Below are 18,541 nucleotides of genomic sequence, written 5' to 3' on the forward strand. Positions count from 1 at the left end.
CTAAAACCCAGAAGTATAAGATAACAGAGTTTACATCGCAGCTCTGTAGCCCAGTTCTGATTGATGATTATTTTTTCCTCTTTACTCTGATATTGAAATAAAACCAAATTACTTCCCAGTGGTTTTAAATTCACGCCATTGGTCAGTTTAACAATGTGTCATACGTGGAAGATATTTTTTATAATGCATGTTTTCACCAGACAGGTATTTGATCTATTTTATTATTATTATTATTTTATTTTAATTATATTTGATTTAAGCCTGTTGCTGTAATAGTTGTATTATGATCATGATTGTAATTATTATTCATATTTGTTTTAATTATTTGTATTTATTGTTAATACATTAAATACTAGGACGATATAATATTTTAGATTTTGACACAACATAAAAATAGAAGTATTGGAAATATTACGGTAGTATATTTAAAAATTGTTTTAATGCAATTATCTGTATTTATCTATTATTGACATTACGCAGCGTCGCTGTGTTGAACGAGCCCAGCAGAGGGCGTGGTCAGGAAGTGACATGGCCGCCGCCTCCTTATACGGAGCCCCTTCGCCTCTCTCTTCGGTTACTTGTAGGTTAAATTCGTGGGCCTTTTTTCCACGCGAAGCCTCGTCCGGTATCCACCGGGACAGCGCCCTGCGGAGCTCAGCATGGGCACCGTCCACGCCAGGGTAAGGAACCGTCACGGTGGGCGCGTGGGCGCGTGAGCGTGACCTCTCCGTGTGCTCGGTTGTCTGACAGCTGCGGCTCCTGAGCTGCAGGAATCAGGGCCTCACTGTCGGCTCAGCGCGGTGCGACCGGCCGCTGACTCATTCTGCTAGTTAGTCTTTGACGAAAGGAAAACGTAAAGACTTTAGTGCATTTAGATATAAATGTTTATAATGACTGAGATGCGCGTGGCTCCTCCACTCCCTGTAGTCGTGCTGCAGCACAACAGCTACGACACACTAAGTGTTGTTTACATGTTATTCTCTCGGGCCAGAGTAAACAACAATGTACTACATCTATCAGTGTTATTGTTAGCTGTGTGATTACATATGGAGCTTTGTCCTTACACCTCCAGTTACATGGTAAAAAAACTAAATATATTATAAATATAAACGCCAAAGAATCTTTTAAATTGATTTTACTCTTCTGTTCATTTGTCCTGCTCGTAATACTTTTTTAAAATCCTTAATTTTCCTGTATTTTTATTTTTTCCCCATGCAACATTTCCTATTGTTCTAATGCATACATTATAATAAAATGTATGTGTCACCAACCAAACTATTAACTCTTTTTTTTGTTTGATATCACCAAAAAAAAATGTTAATGATATTTTATGTAAATTGTATCTCCGTGCATTATTATGGTGTGGTGTAGCTTTGGAACAATGAATTGCATAATCAAGTCTAATGACAAACTAGTCAGCAACTATTTTGTTCTTCAATTATTCATCAAGTCACTTATTTTCTTGCTCCAGCTTCTCCAGTGTGCCGATTCACTGCTTGTCTTTGTTTTATATTCAACGTAAACAAGACATTTAAAAATGTCATTTTGGACTTTTTTTCGACCGATTGAATCATAAATTTAATTGACAAAATAATCAGCATATGGAGCAATCGTTGCAGCTCTACTCTGCTGCTGGGCTCTTCATTGTGGTGGAGAATACTTGGTGTAATATAATGTAAACTTTTCTCCATATTGGTCAAACACGGTATATGAACTCAGGTTGTGACTCTACATTTGTTTCCCCTCTTCTCTTTTATTGCGTTGCAGAGCCTGGACCCTCTGCCCATGCGAGGGCCCGAGCTCGGAGTTCAACCCGACGACATCGAGGCTCCGGACATCGAGCACGAGCCGAAGCAAGAAGTTCTCGAGAACAAGAATGTGAGATTTGTTTTGTTTCCAGGCCGTAATCAAACTGTCTCCGCGCTTTTTGTTTGTGCTTCGCCAGCAGAGGAGTCGGGGAGTCCTCGCCTCCACAGCCGTCCCACAAACACAACCTGGAATGCGGGCGAACTGCAGCTTTTAGTGGACATTTTTATAGAAGGGAAAAACGCCATTAACAAGTGTTTTGTTTGTTTGTTTGTTTTCACAGTGTTCTAAATATTCCCAATGCTGTTTGTGTCTTCGGTTCTACAGGTCGTAGTTCAACGGGTGCACATAGATGGGCTCGGGAGAACCAAGGATGACGTGCTGACTTATGAAATCGCAGAAGTTTTCCAGGCAAAGAACTTGATTGACGTAGGCGCGCGTTGCTGATACATCTGTACGAATCGATGGTTGTTCAATTTATGCTTTTTGGAGTACATTAAAAAAAAAAAATCTTGTTGTGCAGGTGATGCGAAGGTCCCACGAAGCCCGACAGAAGCTGCTGCGTCTCGGTATCTTCAGAAAAGTGGAAGTTGTTATCGACACTTCCCGAGGTACTGTCAGTCAGCCTCATGATTACACAGATGCACTTTTCAAAGGAATGTACATTTATGATTAATCGTGAGACCGGGTCGTCTGACTCGTTGTCTCTCTCCCCCCCCCTCCCCTTTCAGGCGAGCATGCTCTTCCCAACGGCCTCGACGTGACGTTCGAAGTCACCGAGCTGAGACGGATGACGGGCAGCTACAACACCATGGTGGGAAACAACGAGGGAAGCATGGTGAGCGCCATCTACTTCCTGAAAGGACACGCGCTCCATTGGCTACGATGCACTCGTTTACCTATAGATAATATTTCTGACGCTTCAGCTTTCGTTTGTAGCACTGCTATTCCAATTCGGTGTAAAGATCAGTGTGACTGCCTCCTAAATACACCATTTTTAAAACCCTGATCATCTCTCCCGCTTTCATTGTCAGGTACTGGGCCTGAAGTTGCCCAATGTGTTGGGTCGGGCGGAGAAAATGACGTTCCAGTTCTCCTACGGCACCAAAGAAACATCCTACGGCCTGTCGTTCTTCAAACCCCAACCAGGAAACTTTGAACGCAAGTAAGACATCAACAGCCATAGGACACACTTGTTTTTATTTTAAGGTCTAATCAGAATCAGAACCATTTATTGTCAAGTATGTTGGACATGCAATGAATTTATCTTGGTGGGTGGTGCATAACATTGGACAATAAGACTATTAAGACAAATAAACTGTGCGAGAAATATGAATGTTCCATTTACAATAGAATATAAAATTAAAATAAAGCGCACAGGTAAACGGATAACAATACTATACACAAGTGTACTGTGAGTGTGTGTGATTAATCACCTCAGGGAATCCTAGCAGGGTACTGACATTTCCTCATGTTTCCTACTTCCAGTATCTCACTCAACGTGTACAAAGTAACGGGTCAGTTTCCATGGAGTTCTCTCAGGGAGACGGATCGAGGCGTCTCTGGAGAACTGAGCGTAAATACTGTTTCGTTTTTTTCTTCTTCTCATTTTGTGGAGTTACATGTTTTTGAATGTAAAGCTAATTATCACGAATTAACACATTTAGGTTGTGTTTTAACAAAGTGAGCTGAATATTGACCTGATGGAAGGCATCAAAATGTTCTGTTTAGGACCATAAAGTCCAGTATCTGGAAAGCAGTTTTATTACATTAGATGGATGAAATGTATTCTCCTCACATTAACCCATCATGACCTACCAACATAAGCCTTTAAGACACGAGTGCATGAGATCATGACAAACAAAAGTAATAAGACTGGTGTCAAATTACCAATTTGCCACCCCACAGTTCCCAGTGTGGAAGACCAACCAAACCCTGAAGTGGGAGGGCGTGTGGAGGGAGCTGGGCTGTCTGGCCCGCACCGCCTCGTTCGCCGTCCGGGAGGAGAGCGGCCATTCCCTCAAGTCCTCACTTTCGGTATTTGCCTCATATTTTACATGGAATATGAACAGGCCCGCAGCCGACGACGTGTCCCCACAAGCCCCGCCTCCGCTGCTTTCACTTGTTTGTTAAAAGGTGTATTAATATTGAAAGTAGATTGAATTAACGGTTCCTGAGGTATCATTGCTTTGCAGTTAAGATTCTGCTGCTGCAGCGCCAGATGTTGACCAAACGGCAACACATGTGTCAACCAAACATGGTTTTAATAGCACATGGCATTCAGGAGATATGACAATGTATGTAATATAAGCCCAGCTTACAGCATTGGAGCTACATTTACAAAAACTCACTTTTCCCGGCTTGGTCGAGAGATATTTTGTACCAAATTTGGTGGCGATCGCTCAAAACGTGTTTCAGGAATAGCAGAAAAGACACAATTTCAAAATGGTGGATATAAGACGTAGATGCATATGGGCGTGGCTTATATGTATGGGTACATTTGGACCCACGGAATCTAGGGACATTTTTTTTGGGTGGGGGGGATTTAAGATTCAAAAGCTACAGGCCAAAATCTAAACTTGAAAAATCCAAAAAGACAATGTAGTACTAAACCAGTTTTAAGCAAAGTTGTCTTTATGTTTTCCAGCACTCGATGGTCATCGACACCAGAAACTCCTCCATTCTCCCCCGGAAAGGAGCCCTGATGAAGATCCATCAGGTTTGTTGTTGAACACTAAGCCAGAATAATCTATCTTTTTATTGCTATATTAAAAAAAAAACTGTTTCACTGATCTTGTGCAAGCAGGCTGACGCTTTGTGTTGTGGTTGTGTAGGAACTTGCTGGTTACACTGGGGGAGACGCCAGTTTCCTGAAGGAGGACTTTGAGATACAGCTCAATAAAACTCTCTTCTGGGACTCGGTGAGATTCTACATTTCAACATTGAGCAAAGCTAGGATCGGTAATCTTGAGAGACTATTTAATAGACTCGGGCTTTTAAGTGAGAATGGTCTGTTTGCAGACAAATGAACTAAATGACCAGAAGATTAATTTCCAAATGCCTTGGTTGGTGTCGTCATCATTTAGTCTTTCTGACACTAAACCCTTTGGCTCTCTCCTCCAGGTCCTCTCTGCCTCATTGTGGGGCGGTTTGCTCCTTCCCATCGGCGACAAGCCAACGAACATCGCCGACAGGTACAGAACCGCAATGGATTTTGAATACTTGACACTCCAGACAACTTTAGCCGGTTATTTTACCAAATTATAATGAAGAAAACTTAAAAATGCGATGATTCTCAAACAAAAGTCTCTTTTTCTATGGTTTTTAAGTGAATTGTATATGTTTATTTGCGATGGACATTGCAGATGTAGTGTACATGTCCTAGTCGTAAACGTAATTAACTATCTGGTTGTTTCTGTGCTCACAGCCGGCTCATATTGCATATTGTACATGTTCTGTGTCTTTGTCGACCTCCTCCTATAGGTTCTATCTCGGGGGCCCCACCAGCATCAGGGGATTCAGTATGTACAGTATGGGCCCGCAGAGTGAAGGTGAGACATTAACTTGGCTGAGTTGCTCGGTAACCAGACTGAAGTTTGATGGTTAATTGAAACGTTGTGTGCTGGAAATTACTGATATGGCAGGCGACTACCTGGGAGGAGAGGGCTACTGGGCTGGGGGCCTCCACCTCTACACCCCTCTACCCTTCAGACCAGGCAAAGGGGGCTTTGGGGACCTCTTCAGAACGCACTTCTTCCTCAATGCCGGAAACCTTTGTAATCTCAACTATGGTGAGTAGTTGGACAGGGAACAAGCGCCTCTGTAAGGACTGTTGAAGGCTCATGTTTCACGGACCACAATTCTGTTAGGAAGGATTGGGTCGAGTCGTTTTCTTGTTCAGGTTTGGACCGAGTTCAAAATATTGATGCGTATGTTTTGTTCTTACTCAGGCGAGGGGCCACAAGCACATTTGAAGAAACTTGCCGAATGCATCCGCTGGTCGTACGGAGTCGGGGTTGTGCTGCGTTTGGGGAACATTGCCAGACTGGAACTGAATTACTGCATTCCGATGGGAGTCCAGAGTGGAGACAGGTACGGCTGGTTGGGTTAAGATGATTCACTTGAAAGGGACACTTTAGGAACTCTTTAAACTCCATTAAGCTTCCCTGCAAACAGACAATGAATGAATAACTTGGGGAGAGACCAGAGCAAACTGCCTGGACGGCTGCGTCTCGTCATCTCAACACATTTATCTACATGAGAGAAATGCACTTAAAGGGGAATGTTTTTCTTTGATCTGGAAATTATAATTTGTCACATAAATGAGGAGGCTGCTGTAAACTCGGGGAGCAACGGTTCAGTGTCTCCCTCACGGACAGGAGGAGCTGACCCCTCCCGAGCTGAGGTCGCCCCTAACACCACCGGTTTCCGGAGCTTTTGTGGCCTTACAGCAGCTGGTTCACCCCCCTCTGTCTCTCCTGGTCCGTTCTTCAATTTGTAGGATCACTTCTGCTGTTTACTCCGTCTCAAATGCATACAGGCGGCCATCAAATTCAAACACCTCACCCCACGTTGTCTAAATCATCGATATAGTTATGCTTTTCTGTACTTCAACAAAACAAACTCTTCCTGGCCAAAAGTCAAGCTGATAACATTGCATACCACATGAAAGGAGCACCTCCTTTCAAGCTGCATATTTTCCTCAATGTGCACTGGAAATAATCAGCTTTCTCCGTTCCTTGCAGGATATGTGACGGGTTCCAGTTCGGAGCAGGAATCAGGTTCCTGTGAAACCACATGTTTTGGATCTGGAAAACTTCTTTTGTGTTTCAACATTAATTTTATGCCAGAAACATTTTTATTGTAAGAGGAAATTGCTTGTACAGAATTGTTGTTGCAACTCATTAGTTCAGTAAAAGTGTTTGCACTGACTGATTTATTTATTTAGTATTATTTGTTGTCAGAAGTTAAATAAAGGGCTCTTAGTCAGATTACTGTGTATCACATACAATATGACAAGTGAACGAACAAGAGTCTACCACAAGAGGATTTACATATCAGCTTTATACATTAAAAACCATCAGTAACACGATTACTTGATGAGCAAAGATCTGAATTTGGAGATTGTTCTCACTGTTTCAGTTTTTTTCACAACCAAGTCACAAAGACCAAAACCGTTCATCCAAAAAAATCAATACCTGTAAATTTGTCATGCAGGCTTAATTTGAATCGGAAACAGTTTTATTGGCAAGGAATACAAGGAATATGTCTTGTTGTTTTGGTGCATGAATACAAAGGCAGTACAAAGGCAAATAGAAACATTTACAGTTAAAAATATGAGTAAAAATGTAAGGAATACATTTCAGACTTAAAGATTCAAACAATTACGACGCTGCAAAATGTATTAAGCTGAAATAACGAATATTGTATACACAGAACTTGTCTTTATGATCTTTATTAAGGTTCAATCATCATACAATATGATAAGTGAATCAACCTGAGTCCTCCACAAGAGGATTTACATATAATTTAGTCTGCAGGAGGGCGAACAAAATGTGCTCGGTATAAACCTTATTTACGTTCTTGTTATTTATGGTCTTGTTGAGTGAGGTCTCCAAAGATGTCGCTCTCATGATAGAAATGTACATTTAGCACGGTGAACATTTCCCATCACACCTAAAAAAAAAAAAAAAAAAAGTATACTTAAGGCAGCACTGTAAAATAAAAGAGTAATATAATACATATTTTTAATTAAAGGGAGTTCTGTCAATATAAGCTTAATGTATTCATCTGTTTTCATGTCATTTGAACCAGAGCCCTCTGCTGTGAACATTTCGGTGACCTACAATAGGTCTTCTTTTTTTTCTCCTTTCTTTTACTGCGCATCGGTTCGGCGCACACCAGTGGTCACGTGTGCTGCGAGTCTCCACGCGATTGGCTCGACCCGCGCATGCACTCAACTCATTGTTCCGTAGCATTTTAGCCTTCTTTTTTTTTAGCCTGCACACCACAGATTGCGGGAAGACGGACCGTAGAGAGGCGTTTCATTCAAAGGATTCTCGAAGTTTCTCCCCGTCCCCTTCTTCAGCAGACACACACATATCCCCGATAACACGGCGTTGTGTGTGCCGCAGGAGCGAAAAAACGACCGTAGAAGAGCTCTTTTATCGGCGGTCTCATCTGTGAGCGCACGCACGCTGATGGCGGTCACTATCGAGGATCTGTATCGGAGCTACGGGGTCCTTGCCGACGCCAAGGACAACCTCAGTCAGGTAAATAAGGGAGAGCTCGTTCATTTTGAAACGCGTGTGAAGCGCCGTCGCTTAGCTGCGGCGACTTATTTCACGTCCACGAGCTACGTAGCGTTGTTGTGAGCTAAGCTAAGCTAACCGTATGAAGCTAGCCCGGGTGCCCGTGCTCCCGTTGGGGCCTCCTCCTCCTCGGCGACCTGATATCCGCGGTACCGACTCGGTTACAATTACTTTGTACGTCCTCCAAACGTGGATTCATCTGGGAACTAACGCGTTTTTATCAACGGAAAATTGATTTTTAAGGGCAATTATTAAACTTGACAAATTCACCGCATTGCTTCTCATTCAATACGATGTTTAAGAGGAACTTTTTAAAATCTGTTTTTTGGTGTAAATTATTGACTTTATTTTCAATTTATGAGACGAGGTGGGTTTTTTTGTTGCAAGTTGTGCTCCTCCTGTTATAACAGAGGAACAGCGGTTCAATTGTTTATTTTCTTGAGACTCACACAAATCTGGAACTAGGTAGTCCACATGTAATTTAGACGTAAAGGCGCCTTATATTGTAGTAAACGAACGTAAAACACGCATCTTACCAGCCTGTCCGTTAAAGAGGTGCAGTGTTGCCTTTCCATAATGTTAGAGGACCACAATAGACTGACTGATTTAAAAAACACTGGTCAAAATCGATGCTGCAGAGCCTGGTATATCCTGTTTTCCCCAGAATCAACATGGGGTATCATGCAACTATTTTCACAGGCTTTGGGATAACCCCACCATTGCTAAAAGTACCTTTTTTTTTGTTAAATGCATCAACACGATCACACACAAGAACATAATGTCCAATTTCTGCCCTAAAACAGACTAGTTTCATAGCATTTCCTCCTCGCCGTTGTAAACACACATACAATACAGCCGTTTCTACCCGAGTAAGTGTTTTGTAACAACCACGTAAACTCAATGCCTAAAGTTTAATAAGTAATATGAGTTGACTTGTAATGCCGCTAATCTGAACATTGTTCATCTTTATTGATCTGTTTATTTTTAATTATTATTCTGCAGCACAAAGATGCCTACCAAGTAATCTTGGATGGCGTGAAGGGTGGCCCGAAGGAGAAGCGCCTGGCGGCACAGTTTATCCCCAAGTTCTTCAGCAGCTTTCCGGAACTGGCCGACTCGGCCATTAACGCCCAGCTCGATCTCTGTGAAGATGAGGATGTGTCGGTGAGTGTTGAAGGACGCGGCTGTGTTTGGGTACCCGGTTAACTTGCTGTTTCATGTGTGGGCTTGATGTGTTCCTCGGGCGATTTTTAGGAATTAACCTCCTAGATTTCTAAACACGACAACATAAACATTTCAGCTTTTATTGTCAATTTCTCGACGTGTACCAAACATTCAGAGCAATCGAAATAACGTTTCTCTTAAAATGGGCTTTGTTTTTCCCGTTGCAGTGCTTTTTTAAATGCAGTTTCTGACAGGAAGTACACTTTTACCAACTATATTGCAATGGAAAGCTCTAGAGATTGACAACGTATTTGTGTTCCATCATAACAATCCCCTCTGTGTGCTTGTCTTTGTTCAGATCCGACGACAGGCCATCAAGGAGCTTCCGCGGTTCGCAACTGGCGAGAACATCCTCAGAGTTGCAGATATTCTCACCCAGCTCCTTCAGACAGGTATTGGATGCCTCAAGCCAAACACTTAAGATACTTCAATGTCCTTTTTTGGGTATTCTATTCTACCTCGCCTGCCATGTTTACTTGCGCTGCTACTGTGATCCATTGTGAATATCATTATCTGTTTTTTGTGTCAATCAATAGTTTATTGATCTCTTGATTTTTTTTTTTGTGCTTCCAGATGATACAGCCGAGTTCAACCAAGTGACTGGATCCCTTATTGCTATCTTCAAGATAGATGCTAAGGGTAAGCTTTCCCCCCCCCCCCCCCACTGAGCCAAAATTATGCTCTCCTATCTTTTCAACCCAGTTCAGAGCTGTAGAGTAGCAGAGGACACTGTTAAACATGTATAGATCCAAGAGTGAGGGATCTTTCTGCTTGTAGAGGTGGTTGGTTGTAAACTGATGTTTGGTTAAGGAATGTCTCAAACATGTCTCTTATCGTTCAGGTACTCTCGGAGGCCTCTTCTCTCAGATCCTGCAAGGAGAGGACATCGTGCGAGAACGGGCCATCAAGTTCCTGTCGAGCAAACTGAAGACCCTGCCAGAGGAAGTCATGACGAAGGAGATGGAGGATTACGTCTTTGCAGAGACAAAGAAGGTAAGCAAGGAGTGTAAAAATGTGTACTTCTGAATGCAACATTGGTAATATACATCAAACTACATCACTTTGTTTGTATTTTTTTGATGTTCTATTTGTTGGCCTGTTTTAAAAGATTGATAAGAACACGTGTTTATGAGGGGTTTCTTCTCTCTTCAGGTGCTGGAGGATGTGACCGGAGAGGAATTTGTTCTGTTGATGCGCGTCGTTTCGGGCCTGCGGGTGCTGCAGACGGTGAACGGGCGGCAGCAGCTGGTGGAGCTGGTGGTGGAGCAGGCTTTCCTGGAGCAGGCCCTCAACCCAACCGACCCGGACACTGTTGACCGCCTGCTGCAGTGCACACGACAAGCCCTGCCCCTCTTCTCTGTGAGTACAACCAATGCACTTTCACGGATCTTGGAAAAAGTTTACAAAATAGTGTAAAGGTTTTTTTAATAATATCTACGTTTGCTAATCACAAAAGCCCAAAGTTACGTCCTCGACTGGCTTTTGCTACGATTTTCAGTTTACTAGTTATTTGCATGAAAGGGGGATAAAACTATAAAAATAATTGATGAAAGAAAGTTGGTGCATGTCGTCTGTTTTTACATTTGTTCATCTCATAGGTAAGCATTCGTGTTATTTAATGTGTTCACTGTAAATAAAATGTAAATTAATCATAGTTTTCTCTTGTCTTGCAGAAAAATGTCCATTCCACGCGCTTTGTAACCTACTTCTGTGAACACGTCCTGCCCAACCTCAGTTCCCTGACCAGTCCCGTGGCTGAGCTGGACATTCAGTTGGAGGTGAGTTCTTGCTTTTATATATTCATTGATCTTCCTGCCCTTCGTCTGCTGTGTCAAAATGATTAAAACCCGGTGGCCATAACGAAAACCAGTATGGTTGTTACATCATCCAGGAGAGTCTTGTTTCTCTGTTGAATAACATTTAGGATTTTGTTTAATGCAGAATGTTGAACACCTTCGAAACCAGCTTCCCCTCACATATCCCAGTAAAAAAAGAAAGTCGCTAGTCAGGGTTTCAATTTACAAGCCAGTTTGGCCTTTAGACCAGTTGGCCCGACCTGGATTTATTCAGCTTGAATCGGCACTTCCGCTCTGAGAGGCCTGACGAATATGTCCACTGGTGCGAAGTCGATACTCCGACCGTCTGACATTTGGTGAGCGGTTGTAGTCGTAAACAAAGTCAGCGTGGCAGCCACCTGTCAGAGGTGTCAGCCAACTGCATGTTGCTAACGGGTCATTAGTCTGCACCGCGCAACACTGTTTTCTCATTAGCAATGCACATTATACTGTGTGAGGGGATCCGCTAAGTGGTGTGTGTGTGTAGGTGCTGAAGCTGCTGGCGGAGATGAGTCCGTTCTGTGGAGACATGGATAAGCTGGAGCCCAACCTCAACATGCTGTTCACCAAGCTGCTGGTGAGATACGATTGCCCTATTCTTTTTCTTTTGAGATTGAGGAATTTTGATATATTATATTTAGAGGATTGATTTTCCGGCTTGGGGTAATTCATTAGCGGTGTGTAACGTGTTCACTTTACGTGGTCAGATTGTTCCGCCTGGTATCGGTATTTAAACCAACTGCTTTCAGAGTTGTTTAATATTATTTATACGATACAAAGAGGTTGCTGTAATCAACTTGCGGAGCTCACAACAATGGCCCCCATTGTAATGATTTATTGTAGTTTTAGTGCAGGCTAGTAATGGATGATAATGCTCAAATATATATTGGTAGAATAATAAAATATCCCTTTTTGTTCCAGTAAACATTATAATGGTCCGAGCGGTTTGACAAAGATACTGCCCCCCCCCCCCCCCCCCCCCCCCCCCTGTTTCTTGCAGGAGTTCATGCCGCTGCCACCAGAAGAAGTCGGGAACGGAGAGAACTCTGCGAGCGAGGAGCCCAAACTGCAGTTCAGCTACGTGGAGTGTCTCCTCTTCGGCTTCCACCAGCTGGGCAAGAAGCTGCCGGACTTCCTCCTCGAGAAAGTGGACGCCGAGCGCCTCAAAGACTTCAAGATCCGGTGAGGGAGCTGCACGCTAAGAAGAAGAAAAAAATCTCGTGCAGTTTATAAAAAAAGAAATGGCACGTCGGGTGTGTTTTTTTGATGGTTTAGCTCACCGTCGTCGTCACCGTTCTTACGGGAGTGAATGTGCTTTGTGTTTTCAAACAGGTTACAGTATTTTGCCAGAGGCCTGCAGGTTTATATCAGACAGCTGCGAGTAGCACTGCAAGGAAAGTCCGGAGACGCTCTGAAGACGGACGAGGTAACCGATGTGTGGACGAGCAACAGGAATGGAAATGAGTTCCGCTGTGAACTCGATCTCACTAACCCGTCTTCTTTGTGTCATCAGAATAAGATCAAAGTGGTGGCCCTCAAGATCACAAACAACATCAACGTCCTCATCAAGGTGAGAGTGTTTTCAGGCTTTACTTTACTCGTTATGCAAAGCTGCAGAATGTGAAAACACGATTTATTCACACCGATTATGGATCTAGAGAAATAAATAATGCCTCACGATGATAATCCACTGCACCAACATAGACGTAAACAAAGCAGCTTTCTTTTATTAAACTGTTTCATAGGATTGCTTTACAACGTACAGGGTTTCTGTTTTTTCTGGTAACCTAATACAACGTAAACTCTGCATTGCAACCAACCGTTTTTTTATTTTATTTATTTCCAGGATCTCTTCCACAACCCTCCATCATTCAAGAGCACAGTCAGTCTGTCCTGGAAACCCATCCAGAGGTCGGAGGCAGTAGCGTAAGTCTGCTCCCACCATGACACACACACACACACACACACACAGCATCCGTGTGTCCTTGCTGCCCTTTCGGGGTCCTCACCTACTTTTCTTCCGTGCTCGTGTAGACCGAAGCGCCCGTCCGCTGACGAGATCGGCTCCGGCGGCAGCACAAACAAACAGGTCTCTCCTCAGCCCCGGAGGGATGCGCGGCAGATCTACAATCCCCCCAGCGGCAAGTTCAGCGCAACCATCGGCAATTTCACTTATGGTGAGGAGCACTGTGGGATTTTGGTTTTTAATCACATCGTTGTGCAGCCTTTTTTATATAACATAATGTTGAATATCTATCTTTAATATGCATTATTCTTCCATCTTATCGTAGTTCCACGCTGATCTGTTTGTTTTTTTCTATTCCAGAGCAGCGCGGCGGCTTCAGGGGCGGACGAGGACGAGGCTTCGGAGGCCGAGGCAACCGGAGCCGAGGCCGAATCTACTGAGAAACGCACACATACAGTACATATTGCTCATTGAACTGCATCACATCAGGATATTTTTGGCACCTACTCTACTTTTTTTTTAAAATGGTCTCCACGTCTTTTTCATCATCCAACTCCTACATCCAGTTTTTGTTTGTTGTTGTTTTTTTTGTGGATAATATGGGGTTTTGTTTCCCGTCTTCAGACAACTGGCGCACTCATTTCAACATTTACTCCCCATAATCCTTTTGGCCAAGGCGATAGTTAACGTAAATCTAGATGGTTTTTCTCCCCCCCATCCCCCCCCCCCCCATCCCATAATTTTAAAAAAATATTCTGTGTATTTTTGTGGAAAAACTGCCACGTTGTAATTGATGAATATTTTTGTCGGATCGTTGTAGGAAGAGATAAAGATCCTCTTGTTTGGAACGTGGACGAATGCGTTTCTTTCTACCTTTTTTTTTTTTTTTTTTTTTTTAAATTTAATCTTATTTTTCTTTTTTTTCAGAACTTAAGTTGAATTGGCTGACTATGCTCTACTTTGTATGACTCAATGATGTTTCATTGGATTTTTATCATAAACTTGTATGGAAGTATAAAACCTTCTTGTCCTTTTTTACTTGTTTTATGTTTAAAGTTTGCAGGAGTTGAGCTGAAAACTAGACAAATATGCAACGCCACGCAATTCTGCTGATTTTACGTTCTACTGCTTGTTATGTGCCCGTTTTCCTACACAAACTATGTATACTATAATTCATCATAATTAATGTTAAGTGGACTTTATTACGCCAAAGCCCTCATCTTGACTGTTAGTCCTAAACAACTTTGTATAATTCTGATGAGATGAACAGAACATAAAGCTATCGAGGTCCACTATAAAAATCCTTTAGACACACTTTTCTTGAGATTGTTTTCAGTTTAATATTTGCCCTAATTTCCAATGCCACTACTTTTATTTTACCATCTGATTTCCATTGAGAATCAAATTATTTTGAAAGTTCATGCAAAGATGGATTTTCTTAACTTTCGTTTGACCCAAGAACCCAAGTTTAAACTAAACTTACCTACACAGATACTAGTTTTATTCCTGTAGCCCTGAGTATTAGCTACACTTTAACTAAGTGTAAAACTCCAAATCGTTCACCTAAAATGTACCCAGAAATGAAACCGGAGGAACAAGTCCACATGCAGTCTAAATGGTCCAAACGCTAAATCAGCCACATTTCTGTCTAATTAAGGATTTACATGAAGATAAAACCCGTAACTTGTTTTATCGTCTTCCTTTACATGCAGAAGGATGTTTAACATGCAGCATTTGTTGGATGGACATTGTTCTCAAAGTCCTGTATGGAGACATTGTTTTTCATGCACTGGTGAAACTGTTCTGTCTTTCAGTCCAGTGTAAAGAAAACATCCAGAATGCACATTTAGGTTTATTTCACTACACTTGTCTATTTGCATCTGTAGATTTCTCCTAAATTCCTCCAAAAAAAAGTGCATTAGATAAAGCCTAAATACTGGAATTAATGTTTCAGAAAACTTGCAATACAAAAACAGTATTACTATGATTCAAATAATCAACAGAGGAGATTTCTTGTTTGCACCCTATTCACGTGTACTGTATTCCCTTAAATACAGACACATTACATCTCATTTAATTATATTAAAGGTGCCATTTTCCAAACAAAAAAACTAAATCTATTCTATAAATTGATCAGAAATAAAGATGGTGGTCGCTTTAAGACATTGTTGAACGATACAGCAGATTGTTTTATTGCAGAAGTAATATAAAAAATAAAAAAAGGAGCTTGTTCTTCCATGAACGGTCTCCTGTCGTTGCAGAATCTTCCCGCTAGAGGGCGATCGAGTCCAGGGTTTTCCTCTCAGAGCAACCAGAAATCTATTTTTATCCCCAACCCGACGAGTCACTTAAAGCTTTCATGATTTCTTTTTTTTTTCCCTTTGTGTTTCTGCTCAAGTTCTTTCGGCCGCATGGAGGAACAACTGCAATGCAGAGAAGAGAAAGACACAGAAAAAAATATCCTCACATCACATACTGTCCCCTTTTCTTTTTTTTTTGACCCACAATATGTAGTGATAAAGAGCCTTGTCTATTCCTGGTCTTATTAGTATTTTTTTGCAGAGCGAAAACGTTCAAAATGTACTCTTTTGAAGCAACATCTGTTCCCCTTAATTTGATCTCTAGTCGTGACTTGATTTTAAGTGCAAGTTCTCGTTTCAGGACACTAGGGGGCGGTATGCGACCAGGATTACGCTCTCCTCATTGATCGTGACCAGGTATTTCCCTAACCAGCCAGCCAGCCAGCCAACCAAAGATGCCTGGCACATGCGTATGCACACACACACACGCACACACACACGCACGTGGCAGAGCTAAGAATAATCAAGTGGTGGAGGAGGAGGAGTGGGCGGCAGCAGCAGCGGGAGAGGAAGCGAAGACGACCCTCGGAGAGAAGGAAGGACCGACTGTACGAGTCCACGTGAGAGTAGAAGTGAAGGTAAATCAATAGTCCTGAAGCACCTGGTGGAACCCTTTGGGTTCCCTCACCTTAGTACCAACGTTTGGGAGGTGGAGGTGTTAGAAACCTGCACCGCCCCAACAGACATAGTGGCAGTGCAGTGTCAGGCCACACTGATGTGTTTGTGGATTGAGCTTGTTGTTGTTGTGCAACTTTAGATAATTTAATAGCAAAAAGTATTTTAGTCGTATGCCAAACTGCCGCCTGCGATCATTTAAATGCCGTAATTACAAATTCGATCCGGAGTTCCTGCTTTTTCTGATACACAAAGGTCAACTCAATTTTTACACGACGACCTGGAGAGCAGATTGCTGAATGTTTCCCCTTCAGTTGTATTAAACTGTCATGGTGGACGTTGTCTTTCGCTACAAGATTATCTGAGAAAATTCTCCAAATTATATTATTATTTTTTAGATCATAAATGAGCCACATTTTATATAGCCTTAGTTTGTGAGTGGGAGATTTGATCTCATGGAGGCCTCTAACCATTTGTACTATAAGCTCTCCTTATCACCAACATGTTATGAGAATAACCAGCTACGTCTTTCACATTGAAACATATATTTGTGATTAGTAAGGTTCTTAACTGAGATAGAAGTGCTAAAAGAAAATCCACATATGCAACAAAGAAAGTCCTCCTGCTCGCTTGCATTCCCGTCTCCTTTAGTCTCGAAAGGAGGAGACGCTACATCACTCTTTTCATTGTTTAAACCAAGTTTTTATTTATTTATTGCACTATGCACAATGTATTGCATTAATCACAACTGGCACCACGTGACATCTTGTTCCCAGTGAAAGTTCAGCTGACGGGAACTGTCCGTGGTGCTGAAACCTCACGAGACTTTGAATCAGGCAGTTTAAACCACACAGGGTTTTACCCAGAATGCACCCGAGGAGGACAAAAAGGTTGAGAGCAGCATTCTGACTGAACAAGATGATTGACATGTGTCTTTCACTACACTCTGCTGCATACGCTGTGAGTTTAGTCGTGGTATGTGTTACCCGTATGTCCAGACTTCGACGTCTTGAAAATAGTGTACGAATTTTGATAAGATTCCTACTGTGAGGGAAGAAAGCTTTTTTTTTCTTCTCCTGGCCTGTTGCTCCACGCAGAGGTCAAGGTCAGTTACACCATCTTGAGTTCTGCACCCAGCAGCATCAGCTGTTATTCTGGCCAGGCATTCATTTATATGGGTGGCAGAACCCGGAAAAAAATTAATCTGTTGTGAAAAATAAATAAAATGGAACTATTTCTTCTCTATTTTATAATTCTTAAATCTATATAAACGCAGCATCCGCCCCCTCACGTCCAAATGCTGTGAATAGTAACAGCACTGCGAGGCTGCGCTAAATATAGCAGCCAGTGAGTGTTAACATGTCAACTTCAGCACGAGAGCAGGGAAGCGGCTGCTGCTGCGCACGTGACCGCTGTGGATGTACACAGTGGCGCTATAAATACCAACCTGCCCTTCCCTCTGCTGCTGTTTATTACATGCATAGACCAAGTTATTACAAAAATAATAGACAAATACAACATCAGTTCCTTCTGTCGCACGACAAACAACATGGAAAGGATGCCCACGGAGACATATGACATATCTAATGGAGAAAAATGTAAAATAATTGTGCATTCTCCGCCTCTCAAAGGACAGAAATTAGTAGAATGACCATATCTCGGCTTTAAGGGGAGATGTTCAGTGATGTGCGATACACATATCAGCTCCTGAGGTCATGTGCACGATTCCGTTGATGAAGGACGGGTTTGAAATTCAGCTTTTACTGAATTAGAGAGGATGGGGGTGGATGATGGATTTTCGGATGGGGGGGGGGGGGGGGGGGGGGAGGGGGGGTAGTTTATTTTTTATCAGAAGTAGAGGCAGTCTAAAAAAAAACAGACCTCATGAGTTCTTCTCACCGCGCTTGTGCAGCACACCGTGCATTTATTTGTGATGGAAGGAGACTTTAAACACCCCCCACCACCCTCCATCACCCCCCCCACCACCCTCCTCCTCTCAAATTACGTTACGTAATCTAACATGTGAATGTCAAGAGAGAGGAGGAGGAGGGAGGAGGGAGGAGGGAGGAGGGGTGTCATTTGGTCTAGCTCCCAAAACTCATACCCAGGGAACACAGTGTACTCTTGTGCCCCCCTCTCCCCCTCCTATATCCCTCCATGCACGAGCACGCGGACAAGTTCAAGTTGGTGTTTCCAAAAAGGGAAAACCCCCAAAACGAGCTGGAATAACGGCAGCAGAAAGCGCACCGACATGAACAGGTGGCTTCTTCCCGCATTCATTCACATCAGGCGGGACGGATTTGTATGAATGAATGAATGAATGAATGAATGAGGGAATGAATGAATGAGGGAATGAATGAATGAATGAGGGAATGAATGAATGAGGGAATGAATGAATGAATGAATGAGGGAATGAATGAATGA

At 42.5% G+C, this 18,541-nt stretch overlaps 2 protein-coding genes across 3 annotated transcripts; both read left to right on the forward strand.

Moving 5' to 3' along the window:
* Positions 1-523: 523 nt before the first annotated feature.
* samm50 (SAMM50 sorting and assembly machinery component) lies at positions 524-6,797 on the forward strand. 2 transcript variants are annotated; one of them, XM_034534320.1, is made up of 15 exons: positions 524-680; positions 1,768-1,878; positions 2,134-2,235; positions 2,330-2,417; positions 2,538-2,644; positions 2,841-2,971; positions 3,295-3,382; positions 3,715-3,843; positions 4,454-4,525; positions 4,641-4,727; positions 4,930-5,000; positions 5,290-5,357; positions 5,442-5,597; positions 5,757-5,898; positions 6,552-6,797. In XM_034534320.1, the coding sequence occupies exons 1-15, from the start codon at positions 660-662 to the stop codon at positions 6,595-6,597; spliced, it is 1,419 nt and encodes a 472-aa protein (XP_034390211.1). In that variant the 5' UTR covers positions 524-659; the 3' UTR covers positions 6,598-6,797. The 2 variants fall into 2 exon arrangements, with proteins under 2 accessions (XP_034390211.1, XP_034390213.1); XM_034534322.1 differs by having other exon boundaries at positions 5,451-5,597.
* A 966-nt stretch (positions 6,798-7,763) lies between these two features.
* api5 (apoptosis inhibitor 5) lies at positions 7,764-14,166 on the forward strand. The gene is made up of 14 exons (XM_034534307.1): positions 7,764-8,078; positions 9,120-9,281; positions 9,640-9,733; positions 9,915-9,980; positions 10,183-10,334; positions 10,494-10,700; positions 11,015-11,119; positions 11,664-11,753; positions 12,177-12,358; positions 12,509-12,602; positions 12,690-12,746; positions 13,023-13,102; positions 13,211-13,353; positions 13,503-14,166. The coding sequence occupies exons 1-14, from the start codon at positions 8,007-8,009 to the stop codon at positions 13,580-13,582; spliced, it is 1,584 nt and encodes a 527-aa protein (XP_034390198.1). The 5' UTR covers positions 7,764-8,006; the 3' UTR covers positions 13,583-14,166.
* Positions 14,167-18,541: the final 4,375 nt, after the last annotated feature.

Source organism: Cyclopterus lumpus, chromosome 6 (genome assembly GCF_009769545.1).
Source record: "Cyclopterus lumpus isolate fCycLum1 chromosome 6, fCycLum1.pri, whole genome shotgun sequence".
Taxonomy (NCBI): Eukaryota; Metazoa; Chordata; class Actinopteri; order Perciformes; family Cyclopteridae; genus Cyclopterus; species Cyclopterus lumpus.

Excerpts from the sequence above, each read along its gene's own strand:
- api5 (XM_034534307.1), top strand. The coding sequence starts at position 8,007 with ATGGCGGTCACTATCGAGGATCTGTATCGGAGCTACGGGGTCCTTGCC. Across the intron at positions 13,103-13,210 it reads CAGAGGTCGGAGGCAGTAGC|ACCGAAGCGCCCGTCCGCTG; the intron begins GTAAGTCTGCTC and ends GTGCTCGTGTAG. Across the intron at positions 13,354-13,502 it reads CATCGGCAATTTCACTTATG|AGCAGCGCGGCGGCTTCAGG; the intron begins GTGAGGAGCACT and ends TTTCTATTCCAG.
- samm50 (XM_034534320.1), top strand. The coding sequence starts at position 660 with ATGGGCACCGTCCACGCCAGG. Across the intron at positions 681-1,767 it reads TGGGCACCGTCCACGCCAGG|AGCCTGGACCCTCTGCCCAT; the intron begins GTAAGGAACCGT and ends ATTGCGTTGCAG. Across the intron at positions 2,236-2,329 it reads AGGCAAAGAACTTGATTGAC|GTGATGCGAAGGTCCCACGA; the intron begins GTAGGCGCGCGT and ends CTTGTTGTGCAG.